This window comes from Acanthaster planci, linkage group LG09 (assembly GCF_054643075.1).
Source record: "Acanthaster planci isolate LZ-2023a linkage group LG09, COTS_SCS, whole genome shotgun sequence".
In the NCBI taxonomy this organism is placed as follows: domain Eukaryota; kingdom Metazoa; phylum Echinodermata; class Asteroidea; order Valvatida; family Acanthasteridae; genus Acanthaster; species Acanthaster planci.
In genome coordinates this window covers 15,026,805-15,043,868 of record NC_141785.1, presented here as the reverse complement: position 1 = coordinate 15,043,868, position 17,064 = coordinate 15,026,805, and the positions used below count along the sequence as shown (strand labels likewise).

The following is a 17,064-nucleotide window of genomic DNA, read 5'->3' as shown; positions in this document are numbered from 1 at the left end:
ACAGCGATCAAACTGACGTGGCCTACGGTGTCTGCGTGTGCTTTCGGCATCACTGTGCCTGCCATGCACCATGGCCCCGTGGGAAACTTCCAGTTAGATTTCCTCCCTCACCTCAAGAGAAAAAGGGGGAGAGAATAGAGAGGGAAAAAATGAGCACATCCCTTCCCCGATAACCTGTATTTGTCCCCTGTAATTTCCTAAAGCTCCCCTGGTAAACATTTCTTTCACGACTTCCCCAAGTTGTCGGCCAATTCAGCGATCCACAAAGCCTGTGCGACGGTACTGTACAGTCGGTCGGGAGTCGAGTTGGGGTGGGGGGGGGAGAGGAGGGGGAAGACTGGGATTTCTCACGTGCTTATGTAGCGTGTCGGGGGCGCCACACACCATGGGGATGAGGTGATAAGATGCCCCAACCCCGGATCTCGGTACTCAACATCGGTGGAGAAATCACTCTGGACAGCCGGGCAGTTTATCCAGGCCGAGCAAGGAGTATGTGTGTGTGGGGGGGGGACGAACCGGCATGCACGCTCTCCGTATCACCAGGGTCCAGAAAGTTGGCTGGCGATTAGAGGTCCTTCCAAGTTTTCTCATAATCTGTGATTGCAGGAACAACACTCAAACGTGGTGCCTTTCCGGCCTGCAGGCGCGGGGACGAGGCGCGGGCGCGACTTCAGTCACACCGTGCCGTTCCCACTTCATTTCCTGATCGCTTTCAGTGACTAAGCTTTCGGCACCGTTTGACAACACTATGAAGGCCAACGAGTCAGAAGCTTTAAAAAGTGATACTGCTGGAACGCTCATTATCTGATGTTCACCACATTAATCACTGATCTGAACTAGTGACAGGTTAATTCGACGACCTAAAAAATTCAATGTTCTAAAGGCAAGAGTGGAGTTTTCCTTGTCCACAAACGAAAAGCAAAGCATGCTCCAATTCGAACTGCATTAACCGTGTAGCACGTTTCCCGAGAACTATCCAGACTATCACAGTTTCAGTCTTTCCTTCACTCTTCACACTGTAAAAACAACGCCTAAGAGTTAAAGCACTTTTTGTACTCGCTTCTTACAAACACTTTCACCCACGACATGTTTATTGAAATGTGTTTAGGAATGGGTTTAAACGCTAAATGCTCTCCCACTGTACACGTTCAGTTTTTAAAAAAAATCTGCTTAGCAGTTAAAACATTCCTAAACGCACGTCGTGGGTTAAACGTGTTGGGAGAGTGGATATGCAAAGTACGTAAGTGTTGAGAAATGTGTTTTAAACGCCAAGTGCCTTTTTTGTGACGGTAAAGTCGTGATTGCATCAGTGCGGTGAAATCCTAACGAAACTCACGCGCATAGTTTCGGTAGGCCTATCTTTTATGTATCTCAACAACGTCAATATGCGTTCCAAAAATCGCATTTTTTTTTCAGATCACACCCAAATTCTTGCTCACACTCTTTGTGCGTGAAGATAGTGTCCAACAGAGATGTATCAGCGGCGATGAGCGGTATTTTATTAGACAACTAATTTGTGCCCTCGTCGACTCGAGGGTTGGAAACCTGTCCGATGATTTGAGCTCGTTGATATGTCACTCCCTTTCCTGGTCACAAGAGCCCAGTTTCCGGAAGTCACGAAAGCCATAGCTTTCTATTGTTGCTACGCTTGTACATGCACCACACAAGAGGGGTACAGGGAGGCAATACGCGAAGAAAAAAAACAGGGTTGTCAGTCCAAGCGTCTGCTAAGCGAAAACATGGTCGGCGCATCACTCATGAGGGGTGAGTCACGCTGCGTATATTGGCCACTTGTACAGAGGGAATAAGCCGGGAGCCTGTCCATTTATCACTTGGGCACAAAGCAGAAAAAAAAAGAATCAAGGAAATCGGGCTACCAAGGATCTAACGCCCCCTCCCGGCTTGCTAACCTCAAGCCTTCACTCTAACCAGGTCACCCTTGATAAAGCGACATAACAAACGCTGCTGTAGTTAGGCCTTAAGAACAAGGAATGGCGAGACTGATAGGCTTGGTTTAAACGACGTACAGGTGCGAATTGGCTAATATCAAAGTAAAATTCCCTTCCTGGCAAAATCAAGCTGGCTACCTCTTTCAGTTTATCTTCATGCTTTTTGTGAATAATCCTGCATAAACCACGGATGTTAAATTTCGACCGAAACAGGGGAAAGAAGACCACGGTTATGTTAGACATTGACAAGTTCATACTTCGCAAAGGCATCATTCCGATCAGCTCCTTCATTTCGTCCTTTTTTTCTGGAGATCTATGACTTGGGTGGGGGGGATTAGTGGTTTTTTTAAGCCCCACTTTGACATTTGAAAGTGAAAATTAGTATCGATGCTCTGCAGACGAGACTTCTACGCTGACTGATGGCGGCGGCGGACGGCAATGTCGGCCCCTGCTCGCGGTCTCATCGCCCCTAGTGTTTACCTAACCCCGGGATTTACATTTCTCTTGAATGTAATTTGGTGTACCGTTACTAAACAAACACGTGAGACGCCCTCGCTCACATTCATCTCGTTGTAATGTTGCTTTAACTGTTCCCAAAGCCCTAACGCAACATAATGCAAGGGGGCTTTATCGGGTACCGACTACGATCTCGAGTTCATCCCCTCGTTACTCCGTAGACTGGTACATGTATAAATTTGGGTACGGGTGCAGTATCCGGGGTACCAGACAAGCTCTCAGAAATTATCTTTTTTTAATGTATCACAGTCGCGACTTCATAAAGCTACTCAATCTATTATTTCCTTCAACGAGGCAACGACACCAAGAAAATGGAAATATTTTCGCACAGTTGACATTAAAGTGAAACCGAAAGGGTTTTTGGTTTATCCAACAAACCCTAAAAGTAAAAGGGTATCCAACGCGCCAAAGGACGTCTGTTTCTTGTAGAATGTTGAGAATTACTGACCTCAAGTTCCTACACCCATGTGACAGAAATACTGCGAGAAATCTTAATTCAAATTTCCAGGCATTCGTGACAGTTATAGCACGAACAATTTCCTCTCCAGATGTAGATGCTTTTGTGACAAATCCATATTATAAGACAGTGATGCCTTGGGTTAGTTTTCGATGTGGACACAACTATTTTACTCGCCACAACGAGAAGCTCACTGAATGGCACTCTTTTCTTACGTGAATTCAATTTCAACATTAGATTTTCAAATCAGTTTTTAATCCGCCATCTTTTCAGTTGGGTTTGGACTACCGGTATTCGATCAATTGAAAGTGTTAGTCATTCCTCCCCAAGAAAAGTAGGCAATGGAAACAAATGGAAAGATGTCTGACGGTTCAAACGCTGCGATCACACGCACTGGATGCTTCACTGAGAATGCTATTTTGAATGCCACAACAACATTAGTGTGTTCATGGAATGAATGTTTACTTTTATGAAGAAAATAGTTAGGGACTTCCATAAACAGTATGGGGGTTGAATTATTTTTTCCGAAAGAAATTTTGGTTTATGTTTGTTACAGAGGTCTGAGATGACAGACAGGGCGGCAAGTTAGTCTGACGAACTCTGTATAAATTGGCTTTCGTATCAGATTAAAAACGCCGCTGCCCTCTTTCGTTTTAGTCCGTTTTGCTTTCGTCCAGAGCAGCTTGTGGGGCAACACCGTAGGTGCTGGAATTATCTACTTAATTTGGCCTCAGGACCCTGCAACTGTTATTGATACAAACACAAGCCTTAATTGGCGCTTACATTCATCAGAAACCAACGAAGACAGGTTCCATGTACTTAGATTATTAAGAGCAACCTTTGACCGTTGCTTGTTTGAGCTCATATAGTAGTAGCGAGTTATAGTGTAACGTTAGTAACATCAGCAACACCACGGACTCGAATTCGGCTTTCATTTGACAGTGCATAGCGGCCCGCCTGGATATTCGTGGGATTGCCAAACAAAATGGCCTCCCGCTGTCTTCGAATGATTCAACCACTCGATTGAAACCTGAAAACAATAAGCACTGATTTGACAATGTAATTGATAGTCTGGGTAACTGACGTCTCCAACGTAACGTGTAACAACGGAACGGAGAAGTGGATTTAAAAAATGTCTGTCTATTCGCAGGTAATGTTGACACGCAGGGGTTGCGGAATTAATTTTCGAATTTTAAAACTGACAAAATTTAGGTTTCACTAGTAGAAAAATACAGAATGCTTTTTGGGGGGATTGTTGTAAAGAAATTATATCGTTAAAAACTGAGGTCATTTTGATGGTATAACTTCGCAGGCAATGACAAGAGTTTTAATTTGTTTTCTCGGCACACCGATTTTATGCTTAAAAATGCAACCCAAACATTCACTTCGTCATTCGGTTGAAAAAAAAAACACATTAAGCCTGTGTCAAAACAGTCACAGAGGGTTCAGTTTCTAAAGAACTCCTGTTTTCATCTCTTGTGGATTTAATCATTTTAAGTCTAAACGTGCCAACAGAATTAATCGTCTGGAAGAACACATATGAAAATAACCATTTCTTGATACTTTTGGCTTCAACAATTCATACCGAGGCAAGCTGCAAAATACAGAAGTCCTAGTAATTTTAAAAATAGCATACTATGCTTACGTACGACCAAAAAGCTGATGGTTTTATTTATTTTAATGGATGGTTTTCCATGCCGTACAAACCTTCCATTGTGTGTAGGTCAGAGGTGTATCTCAACCCCCACTCCCCAGCCGTGTGTTCCAGCGCGTCCACGAGTGACGTGTCGCCCGTGCTCTGCAGCGAGACGCCCGTGCAGCTGGCCCCGTTCACGGCCGCTAGAGCCTCCTCGGCCTCGCCGCGCTCCTCGGGAGAGATCAGTGAAGCAATGCTGAATCGGTTTGCTCTTGGAGACAGTGGGTTTTGATCCGTTTGATTCAAATCCATAGCCAAAAGGACCAACTTTTAGGGCTCCTGTTTCTTTCGCCGCCCCCTCGGTGTCTGCTGCAGGTTCTGTTTCGCTTGGAGCTTGGTTTCGTTTCCAAAACTTTGATCGAAGTTTAGGGATAATCTGTATTCTTTAAAATCAAGCAAATGTCACGGAAAATCCCGAAATCAACGCGAAACAGCAGATGTTCCCGATAATACCAGACCTGTTTCTCCCCTCCTTGTCACTGGCGAAATCCGTAATGCTTTTCATGAGAGATTTGCAGAGCCGTGTCGATCGCTGTGTAAATTTGCACCAGGGCGCTGGAGACAACGAGGGGTACCGGGACGCAGGCCGCAGGACCCGGCAGGTCAACACAGACGATGCCGCTCGAAGCTCGGGCAACGGCCTTGCGATGCTGGCATGCACGTATTGCCCTCCACACGACAGCTCGGTGTCAAAACAGTGGTGCGTGAGCGCACAGTAGTTATGTTGTCTTGTTGGGTATCGCTATCTCTTGGGCGGCCCGGGCGGTTGATAAGGTTAGTCAGTGCCGACTGTAATGACAAGCTGCATGGGGTTCTCCCTCACAAGACGGTCAGCGAAGACTGATCTAAGAACAACCAAAACAAACCAAAGTGTGTATGTGATGTGTGAGTAAAAAAAAACTCCCAGTCATGATATAGTATAGTATATCAGCCATTAAGAAAGGGGGCAGGCCCTCGAGCAGCGGTCATTAGCGGTAGGGGCTGGCTGGAGGGGCGCCATTGGCGTGAAAAACGGTAGGACTAGAGAGACTGACAGCTTCCCGCTCAAACCACTCACATGTCGTCTGCTGCCAGCCTCCTAAATCATTGGTTGCCGACAACTTAGCCGTGTCAACATTATTAAAATTAATGCTAATGAGCACATGACGAGTTGGTGACATCTGCGCTGTAAAATTTCAATATTAGAATAATACTGCCCACATCGCCCTCATCAGGCGAGGCGGGAACAAGACCAGAAGGGCTGGCAGACCGTCACTGTTCTTCGTTTTTTACTTTCACGTGTTCCCTTCTGATTCGGTTTGCAAGGGGAAGGGATATGCAGTTGTCACGCAGGGGACGCGGTATGGACAAGATGACGTGTGCGATCACGTGGTCTGCCACTTCACACTGAATGTTTATCTCTCCGGGCAATTTCCTCCCTCCTTGCGCTCAGAAAAGAAATCACATTAATTCGTACTGAGGAAATAATACATTTAGTATCATTAATCTGTTGAATCAAGCCGTTAGCCTGATGCATAATATTCAGGCAATTGTTTGTGACTAAATACTCGACTGGCCACGCGACACGATGGATTCTGCACAGTAAATGGTTTACTTCCAGCGAAATTTAAAAGTATGGAATTATGAAAAGTAATTTTGCATTTTTGTTTGTGGGTGTAATTTCAAACACAAGATGACAAGCTAATTTAGTGGTATATTAGGCTATCGTTTAGAGATAAAGCTGTTTACGGAACAAATCAGCTTTTTCAAAATGGTTCCATTGGCTCAGTGGTCGGAACGACGAAGAGCACGACTCAGCAAATGCACACAGGTATCTTATTCTTATTTTTGTCAAAAACATGCAGTGTTTAAATTTGACAACTGTAACTTCAATATTCACACTCGCATATCTCTCTACATCTGAAGCCTCGTGTGACGTTCTCATAAATGTCCTATCCTTGTTATTCGAATTCGCGTATGCGGTCAGTTGTTCGACGTTCGACTCCGGCCTTGAGTAATTCCCTCCACTGTCTCCCCCTCAACATCCGCAGGGAAATTGCGATGTTCGAACGCTGGGCATCGTGGAGGGGAAAAACACTGTTTGGGCGCAAGTGTAATGATGTAACGCCGGTCACCAGTTGATCCTCTCCCAACCGACTCTCCGTGTTGAAGCACACGGCACCCATCTCGCAATCACCGGGTGCCGAGTGATTGATTGCAAATCACGGCCGGCTTTTCCCCCCGACAGGTTTGGAAAGTAATCAACCCTTTTACCGTATTTTGCCGCGATTTTTTTTCTTTCAGAGAGAGAAAGAGAGGCTTCAGAGGATCCCTGAATTTTCTTTTTCTTGATTGAATCTCGAGCGGCTGCTTCACCCGAGGGGACTGGTGGAAGGGTGGGGATTTGTTTGAGAGGAGTGTATGCAGAAGTTGACCGGGGTGCATGCTTCCCTTTGTAGAACACCAGTTGAGATTTAGCAGTTATGCTGAGAAACATTTGGATGGGATCATCTCTGGACCTTTTCATGTACCCCTGCGAGTTTTTTCGCTCAACCGTGGAAGATCAAGTGCGTTTCAGCATTCTGAAGTTTGGTTGGGACGGTTTAAAAAAGTTAGTGAAAGGTGAAATGCAAACATTTTGTTGAACAAATAAAAATGTGACAATCGGAGAGACTTCTAAGCTGAAGCCTTAATGAGTGCAAGCGCACCGACAGTGGAAACAGGCTCTTCAAACGCTTGTCCTGGCCTACAGTTTGGTAGACCAGGGGTAAACCTTGAATGCCAGTCTCGGTCAAGCCCCATAAATTCTGGAATGTAGCGCGACCCCTGTTCCTTTCGCTGCCGCCAGTGCACGTAATGTAGTCCAAACACCAGGCCAACTCGTCTGACCGCTTATTATGAGCTACTTTTGGCGTTCCAGCACCATGCGACTGCCAAAATGACTCCTCAGTCCCCCAAACATCACCAGCGAGGTAGGAACTGGGGGCCATTCTGAGGCCACAGAGTATGGAAAAGAGAGAAAGGAGTACTCGAAAAAAAGAAGACTTCTGCAGGTGGGTGATTTTTGGTCCTCTTGTAATGGTTGTTTTCATACCGTACAGTGAAATCTTGGACATGTAAGGACTGGACCTTTCCTCAGCGCATACAAGGAGCAAAGACGTGCCTGGTTGAACAGTTTGCTTATTGTAGTGTATTAATGGAAGGCATTTCTCATCAAATTTTGGTCTGCCCCCGCGTGTACCCTCACCAAGGAGCACTCAGCAATATCCCCGTCTGGGTGTCAGGACAGCAGTAGTCTTTAACCCCCTCCCCCGACCCAAATGATAGTCCCCATACATAAATTAAAAACGTGTTTTCTCTTATATGTAGGCCAATTTCCCGGAAGAGGGAAATTTGCACTTTGTGGTTCCAAGTTCTGCGGTTTGGTGAACCAGATGACTTAGAATAACCAGACGGGGAATGAAATCCACCCGTACCGAAAAAAAGTGGGGAAGAAGCCCTCTGAAAAAGGTTGCTTCATCTTTGAGAAATCAAGCAGTAGGCCTATACAAGTCATGTAGTAATACAGGATAATGTGTGGCGCTTATAATGTACAGGTATACAGTATCCAGTACATCGTACACGGGCAGGTGCACAGGTCTAAACTGGGAAGACAGCTGGTAGTCTGAAAAAAGGTCAATGTTTCCCAGTAAAATGGAAATGAACAGAGAAGAAGCAGAGGTGCATGTACTGTAACCTCTGTGTGAAACTAGGTTTAGGAAGTAAAATGGGATGACAGAATAAGGAAAATAAACGTAAACCCAAAATAAAGGAGAAAGACAGATGATGTCTGTCTGGAGGTTGCAAAGGTTGAAATCTGTAAGTTCATCCTTTGAGAAATTTTTGATCATGGGAAAGCAGTGACATAATAATGATACGCACTTTGCTGGAGGTCTGGCTCCGGGTTCACCTACACCATTCTCTCACAGTGTCTTGCTTGTCAGTGGAGGCGTGGGTCCTGTAGACACGCAGACCAACATCCCAAGCCTTTGGTGAAGTGTGATGAACAGGAAACAGGTTGTTTTTCCGATGGCGGCGGTTTCTCTACACGTTCAAGTCCACGTCCGTCGATGACCGGGGCGTGTTTTCTCTTGATCAGGCTGCTTCAATCGTTACCCCGTACCGACTGTTGTTCGGCCTGGCTGCCCCGCCGCTTTGGATTTTTTTGGGGGGTTGTTCAGGCTTGCTTGGGGAGCATGTCTCTCCATGTACGACCTATCCCCTCACCGTCCCCCTGTGCGCTGAGTGACAAATTCCCGCGCAGAAGAGCAGAAAAAACCCTTACAACCCCCGGAGGTACATTTCAACAGCGACTCGCCTTGGCGAAGGTGCTAAATCCTCCTTCCGCTCGGCCGGTCCGAACCACGTGCGTATATATACATGTATAAAGAAAAAAAAACCCCGAGACTCCAAAGGAGTAGAGGAGACAAGGGCGAATGGTTTAAAATTGCCTCCGAGAGACGGGCGTCGGTGAAGGCTGTCTGTGGTTCTAGCAGCCCAGCCGGCCTGTGAGTCGTGTTCGAGTGTGCAGCTTTAGTGATGTTGCCATGCATGTGGCACTACTCCAACAGCGGCTGAGCCAGTTCGAGCACCCCCGCTGCGCACCAGGTACCTGCGCGTTTCCCCCCGTGGTTACCGGTCGAGGCTGCACCACTCCATAACCATCTCGTTTAGGGCAAGCGCCCGACGGCGGCGTCCGACAGCGACTCTCTCACCTTCTACGACGTCTCGTTCCCCCTGGGCCCACCACGCCACCCACCTCGGTCAGCACTATCCATTCCCGTCTCTTTTTTGCCGTCTGGCCGGGTGATTGTTTTCGGAGGTAAGTCTGTATAGGATTTCGCCCCGAAATCTTTCCTGCAGGGTTTGAACGAGCAAGGGCAAGTTCACCATCACATCACCCAGAGCATTGCTATTGTGTGGGGTCGAAGGTCATCAATGCATGGAAACAGACGCCATTTTGGTTGTCTCTGTGCATGTTATTTTGGGCTGTTTGTCAGCCCATTCCTTGAAAATTGGACGGAAATGTGCACCTGCTATTATTAATTAGTGAGTTGGTTCATTAAACTCCCTTTATTTTCGCATGATTGCTTCAGAATTCGGGCATAAGTGCTCTTCTTCGTTGGCGTTCGTTGACGTCTGTTAATACAACTATGAACATTCAAGCCAAACCGTAAGTTTCGTTAATGCACTTTCGGCCGGTGTTCCGGAGAAACCTTGTGCTTTCACATTTGACTAGATAAGCGTTGGACCTAAAGCGTAATTTTTCAACATCTTAACCTCAAATTAACAGCTTCAGGGTGATTGTCGAAACAAAGGTTATCAACCGGGAACCGATGACAAGTGCCAGACTGCGACGCTGGTTGAGACAAACGACCTTGAAATATGTTTATTTTCAGAAATATCGTTGTGAATGTGCGGGAGCACCGGTATTAGTCACTCTGTCACTGGGATAGAATTCCTGCATAATCTGTCGATATCGAATGTATTGCATTAGCCTGGATGTGCATTGACCGATTCGTTATTAGTTGGAGTAAATCAAGTGAAACGATTTAATTCGTAAAACCAGATGATAAATTCCTGGATTATTACCGTCAAAAGTGAATCGTCGTTACCACAAAACGTGTCCGGGCTTACAACTTCACCCAAACGCCACGCGGTGGAACGCAAAGTCTCACGACAGTGTTGAAAAGAACCTAATGTGACTTTCGCTCATTTAGAGGAATTCTATGGATCTTAAATCTTAGGATGGAAAAGAAACTTGACAAGAGACGATGAGCTATTTGAAACTATTCTTTCTAAAGGGTTCCCTTATTCTAGATTTATATAAATATCAGTTTTATTTTAAAGATTTCAATGACAGCAGTCGGTACAATTTTTTTAAAAATTCGTTACTTCTGACAAAATGCCTCGCCACGTACAGTGCAATATGTTGATAACATAACACTTGACATAAAATTCTTGTGACAAAAATATTGCCAAAAAAAGAGGGGAGAATTAAGATCTGACCGAAAATTGCAGACAGAGAAGTCTAACAAAAGCATGGGTGAAAAAAATCCAAAACTAATATAGTTTCATTTCATTTTGAATTTCGAAACATGATGTGAACTGGGTTTGGTCAGTTGGTGGCCATGGGCACATCTAATATCATTATGCATCTCCAAGACTAACAGTAATGACAACTCGAGAATCCGTGGTCATGTTCACCGTACAGTGCTGTTAAAGAGGCCTCTTGCAAGCGTTTTATGACTTGCAAGCGTACTATGAACCACATTGCAGTGCATGCAAACATATATTTTTTTCAATCTTCGGGCTAATTTGTTTAAATCCTATTTAATCTATTGATTACTAAAGAAATGACTCAATCACTCTCGAGCAAGTGATCACATTCACTCACTGGCGGTTTAAAAGTCTATAAAATGAGCCAGGGCCCTTTCGAATTCGTAAAAATCAACATGAACCTGCTGCACCCGATATTCACACAAAGGTGGGTGTCACAGTTTGGGCAACAGCGAGAGTGTACACAAACAGCCATGTAGGCCTTCTCTTGCAACACGTCCCAACATCGGTTTTCTCCATTGGCCTTGCTGTCACCCGCGCCGATACCAGACTATGATTAATTGTACTTAGCTGCGGGTACGATTACAAAGTGACACAGTGCGGCAGGGGTCAAACTGTACGACGGGAATGAGGGACAGGGTTGGAGGTCAGCTCTCAGACCCACTTCGAGACACAATGCCAACGTGTGGCTTTTGGCACTTGATGTCTCAGTTGCTGGCTTTTCTCCGCCATTTTTGTCTCTGTATAAAAGGAGAAGTAACTGATTGTTGTTGCCGACAGCTAAGGAAGAGATTGGGGCCGCAGTTTGAGAACATGAAAATTCCTGAAATCTCTCAAAAATATGTAATTTCGTTTAAATTGGGAATAGCCCACATTTACATGTTACAGTGTTGTACTGTTACCCCCAAATCCCTGTTCTTTGGGCACGAAGATATCAGTGGCTTTCTTCTCATATTTTTTTGTCGTGAATGTTGTTAAACGAAAGTCGTCCACGTCTAGTTACCTCATCTGACAACGATTGCTCCCGTCATTAAGTAACAAAGTTTACATTTGTTCATGTCTTATTATTACTTGACTTCTTGAGACAAAACTTTGATGCAATATAGACTGACAAAGAAGGCTTTTTTGAGAGAGAGAGACGTGTATAAGCTGACTGCTGAACATGAGATCTTGGAATCTGTCAGTAAAGAAATACATCGCTGCCCTTGCGTTAAAATTAATAAAATTAGTAGGCAAACCTGTTATTTATGCTTAGACCCATTTCACTTTAACACACACACGCACAAAAAGATAAGTGGTTGATGTAGTAGCTCCAAAAATATATACCGGTACCCACGCAGTGAACCACGTGAGTGGTCACATGACCATGACACCATCTAACAGTAACTTTGTTCAGACTTGGTTTGCCAAGTAATCACCAATGATTTAGAGCTGTGGATAATTTGCTGGTCGGAAGGTCTTTAACGTTAAGTCATGCATGGAGGGGTATCACACACATGTAGACGTTTGGTCCGATAAACATGAAACAAGAAACCCACAATAAGAGGTCCTATAAAGTATCATTTAAATTTAGAAATTCGAACTGTTCTGATCATAACTCGAATTTGGAAAAGTAAAGCAAGGACAGGGCCATAACCTTTGGACAGCTCGTCTAATGTTCATCACTAGAGGGCGTGACAGACATAAACACTGTCATCGTTGCATATGATTATAAACTGTATCACACTTTTCTCTATCAGTGAGTTTCCAATAAATGTGTGGGTTCCTCCAAAAAGTCCCCACTTCCAGAAAATAGTATTTCCAAAGAAGTACTTGTCCTAATGGAGGTCTATATTCTGAAGTGATTTTTATTTTTTTTTTTTATTTTAATAAGTAAACCAGTCGCCATAAGGCCCTGCTTATGGGTAAGGAACTGTCGTTTGTATGTGAGCAAAGCATTCTGCACGGCAAATTTGCGTGCTTAACAAAGAATCTATAGAGACTTAAGCAGAGGCCGTATACACTGGACGGCATTGAAACTTGCAACCTCATTTTGTTAAGTAGTTTTTTTTTGCTTACAGCTCCAAGGAATTGGACCGTGTGCCATGCCTTACGCCCTAAACATCGATATGGGCAGATCTTAGGAAGTTGTGTGTCGAGCCGATCACTTTGCAGTTGGGGTCCTAAATCGGTTGCACGCGCCGAGAAGCGCCAGACACGCCTGAAACGCCGCGAATTTCCGCGCCAATTGCCCGGTACCTCAACACCTCGGCCCGGGCCCGGCCGTCTAAAAACCGGCTCTCTTTCGGAGGCACTGGTGGTGGGCGTGGTTGATGAATGGCAAGGTGTACAGTGTACGATACGTACACATACAACCATGTTAGACCGGACAAGACTTTGATGTGACTTACACTTGTGCTATAGTGGAGTAACACCCAATTATGCTTTTTCAGGCAGTTAGTTTAGGGTCTAGGCCCTATCCTACACGGGTGGGTGATACAGATAACATCAGGCAAAACATCATTCCCCGAGAAACACACGCGTGCAATCCGGCTGTTCACCCACGCAGAAGCGCCGATGAGAAAGCACCAATGACGACAGTGTTTACTTTAACATCACAGATTTTAGTTGTGCAACCTATTTCTAGAATTTGGACAAAAAGCGTATCATATTGGCTTTACTGTAAACACCTAACACTGAGTGATTTCTCCCCCTCCTTTTGTCGAGCCAAAAAGAAGTAAGATCGGGAATGACCCCTCTAAAAGGTAAGAGATATATTTACATCTACGTGATCGGCGCTTGTCATTTTTGGCTGCGCACTCATCCGTCAATTACCCGCGGCATTTCTCCTTTCTTCCCCCTTCCACAGCACATTCAGACCCTCTCATCTCTAACGTGTGTGGTGCAAGTCCAGAGCCTTCAAGGGGCCGACCTAGGTCGCGGTCGGTCGGAAGCGCATGGACAATGTAACCAGGGGAATCATGATTGGCCGTGTCAGCTCAGCGCGGGAAGGACGGTTCGCCTTAATGAATTGCTCGTGGGCGCATTACGAAACGGTAATAACCGCTTAGCGATTTTAAGCCCGCACGGACCAAAAGCAAACTCGTATGTTAGAAAGGCAACAAATCCAGATAAATTCGGCAAATTCATTTTACAAGGGAACCGAAGCCTACTTCATTAGCTACTTGGACGGTTCAATATACCCCACTGCCCCCTTGAGACCAGTGGCATAACTAGTGTGAGATTTCCGAGAGCCCAGCCAGGGTAACGCACATACACTTTTCGAAGGGGACACCGAAAAGCAAATGAACTGTGGCTGGTGCCATACATAGCTTGTGTACATGTATGCATTTCGAAATTTAAAATGGGTGGGGGGGGCATCCGGGGCATGGACTTCCGCTGGGGACAACCCCCCCCCCGGCATCCTCACATTTCAGACCTGAGCAGCGGCGTATACTATCCGTCTTTTGGTGTCTGGGGATTCAAAAATACGGCTTAGGCTCATTCGCAATGATGCTGGGATGAAAAAATTAAATGGTGCTGTTGTCTTAGGGTTTGGTCGCTGATATTTGATAAATATCTACCGATAACTTTCTTTCCTACTTACCTACAAAGTATTTTGGTAAAAGAAAAGGTCCGTCGGCAAGTTGCCCACCCCCTTGCCCTGCAGGATTCGCCATTGGACCAAGGGAGAGTTAACCCACTGCCTGCTACTGCTGCCAAACTTTCAACCTCTGGATTTGTTAGCGCAGGCCTCAGATTCGCCTCAGCCATGATGAACGTCAGCAGTTTTAATCCCCTTTCCCGCGTGCTTGTCTCAACCTGGCCGACAGTTTGCCTGGAAGGATTTGCTAGAAGAGAAAATCCGTTTCATTGACAAAAAAGCGACTTAAGCGCTTAGAGAAACGCACGTCAGATAGCATTTTCCCAGCTTTTCAATTTTCATGCCAAAACTCGAATCCCTAGTTGTTTCCTTCTGGTGGTACACTGTCAGATTTCTACAAACCAGTCCTTTTTGAAGATTTTAAAACAACCTGCTGACAAAGATAAATGTAAAAAGTGATTTCATCTTCGTAAGGTTAGATTTCAACAAAGACAATTGATACTAGTTTCGGCAACTCCATGTGTATATGTTTTTATTGATGAGGTAAGCCAGTAATACTATTCAACAGGAGGTTATAACTCGAAGCAATTGTCTTCGTTTCCTATTTTTCAACCTAGGAGGTGATTACAGTTTACAAGCTGTGATCATTTTCTCCTCCACTCAAATCCAATAACTCCGCTCCTCCTCCCAGCTCCTCATGCTGGCCGGACGCTGATCTCTTAACCTGTCTGTCGTCGGCTTCATCCCCGTCCATCACACTCTTCCCTAAGACATTTCCCGGGGCACAATCAGAAACCAGTAATCCAATTAACCCTCTTCCTCCAACCCATTCCGTTTTTGTCTTTTTCTTAACCCTCCAACTTCGCCGGTTGTCTCAAGGGAAAGGCAGAAAAAAGGGGTCCGCACCGCGCCAAGGCGCTTGCACTATTTTGGAGGGTGCGAGGACCCCAACTCCGGACTCAGAGTTGTCAGGAGTACGAAGTCGGTGCCCCAGGTTGATAGGCAAGGATGCCTGGCGCTCTTACAAACCTCTAACACTTTAACACGCTACAAACGTGCATATAGGGGCAGCACTCTCTGTTAAAATTTCAGTATTGAGCTGAGGATTTTGCACGTCCAAAGCCCAGAGCACCCGTAACATTTTCCAGCCAAATTAATCGTTGGGAAAAAAGCATTCATGTGTAGGTGAACCGACTCCGCTTGAGTGATATACACTTACCGAAGGTCTCACTGGACACGGCACAGGAAATGACAAGTCGCTAAAAGTTAAATGCCCAGGAAACCAATGGGTCCGCGGATAAAAAAAAATCTCCATCGACGTCACGATGGTGTGACTTCAAACGAGACGACCCCAAAGTCTACATGAATCGCCGATTAAGGGAACTTGTGGCTTGGAGATTACGGGGGGGGGGGGCTCGAACCTTCAAAAGGTCAGCCGCTGAAAATTGAGCGGGAAATGGACAATTGATAATATTAGTGTTCGGCTGAGAAATAGCAGAGTGAATCAATGATCCTGATACGGGTAGTCAGGGGGTGTGGCAAGCCGAAGGGTACAGCGTTAGTCCTGCACGCTAGGCAGTCAGGCTTAATTACTAATGAAGACGTAAAAACATGGCAGGAAAAGGTGGCTTAGACCCGTATTCTCGGAGGTGGCAAAATGTTCATTTACCTCCACCGCGCTACAAAGAGACAATTAAACATTGTTGGAAATGTTTTTCTAATGGACAACAGGCATGAAATCCCCTCCGCTGAGGTTACTTCGGGTACATATTGACTAAGTTTGAATGACGAGATGCCCAATATTTCACCTATAAAAAAGGCTGATAACTGCCCGCGTTTTCAGTGCCTAGCAGTGCAGTAGATTTGCCTTTCCAAAATTGTATCTCAAAGGGTTCTGTTCATTGTGTCCTTACATCTTGGGGATTGGAACCGCGACCTCTTGTTACAAAAGTGACCCAACGAGGGTGAAATGTTGTCCCCCATTAATAACAGTATACACGTATTTAGAAGCAGCCCTCTGGCAGAAATGCGCATGTCTCGGCTTGCACAAGGGTGTCCATTAACCCTGAATGAAACATTATACGGGTGAAGTTACAGCAGCACACACTGTAAATGTAATCTTTGTGAAAACTATGTTTTCAAGCCAGTATTAGTACTTCATGTTTTGTTGGCCTCATGCTATATAAGACTTCACCGTCATGCTGTTGTATTTATAGGAGTTTGTGGAAATGTTTACAATCAAGTTTGGGCGGCCCAAAACATCCGAAGATTTATACTTCTTTTTGTTGAGGTCAGTCTTTCGTTGGGTTATTCTTTTTAGGATACCTCCAGACAATGCACTCTCGTCCAGATGTCATCTATTACCGAGGCTTCATCTCTTTTATTTCCCCAGTCTTCCTTCAGCGTTCCCCTGTCGAAGATCCTATTACCACGACAGATGCCAGTAGTTATGTATGTTGTTTTCTCGCCTGGAACCCGTTTCCCCAAGCGACAGTCTTGTTGCCTCTGCTAAACCGTAGCTAAACGGTTCCGAACCGCGGGCTTCTTCGCTGTTCTCAGTCTCCCAGCGTTATTTTTATTTTATTTTATTTTTTGCTTTTTCTTCTTCTGTTTCTTTTTTTACGACGCAATTCGTTCCGGACCGGTGCGAAATTGAATTCTTGAGCGGTGACTGCGGGCCTGATGTTCGCAAACGCGCCGGTCAGATTGCGACATCCAGCCTGCGGTAGCCCCCATTCGCGACCGAGTGCCCGCCGAGCGCTGACCGTGCACCTTAAATCACCGT

The 17,064-nt window shown here is 45.4% G+C and overlaps 1 protein-coding gene and 1 long non-coding RNA gene across 5 annotated transcripts in view; one reads left to right on the top strand and one right to left on the bottom strand.

Moving 5' to 3' along the window:
* Positions 1–8,939, bottom strand: part of LOC110982249 (T-box transcription factor TBX1-like) — a 36,819-nt gene extending 27,880 nt beyond the window's left edge. For all 3 annotated transcript variants that reach the window (XM_087141035.1, XM_087141036.1, XM_022240545.2), the window contains exons 1-2: positions 8,519–8,939; positions 4,630–5,463 (exon numbers count right to left, since the gene is read on the bottom strand). In XM_087141035.1, coding sequence (XP_086997161.1) covers positions 4,630–4,870 — 241 coding nt within the window. In that variant the 5' untranslated portion in view covers positions 4,871–5,463; positions 8,519–8,939. The remainder of the gene's footprint in view (positions 1–4,629; positions 5,464–8,518) is intronic.
* Positions 8,940–9,316: 377 nt separating this feature from the next.
* LOC110982250 (uncharacterized) overlaps positions 9,317–17,064 on the top strand; it is a 40,628-nt gene continuing 32,880 nt past the window's right edge. For both annotated transcript variants that reach the window (XR_015426403.1, XR_002598542.2), the window contains exon 1: positions 9,317–9,458. This is a non-coding gene — a long non-coding RNA (uncharacterized LOC110982250). The remainder of the gene's footprint in view (positions 9,459–17,064) is intronic.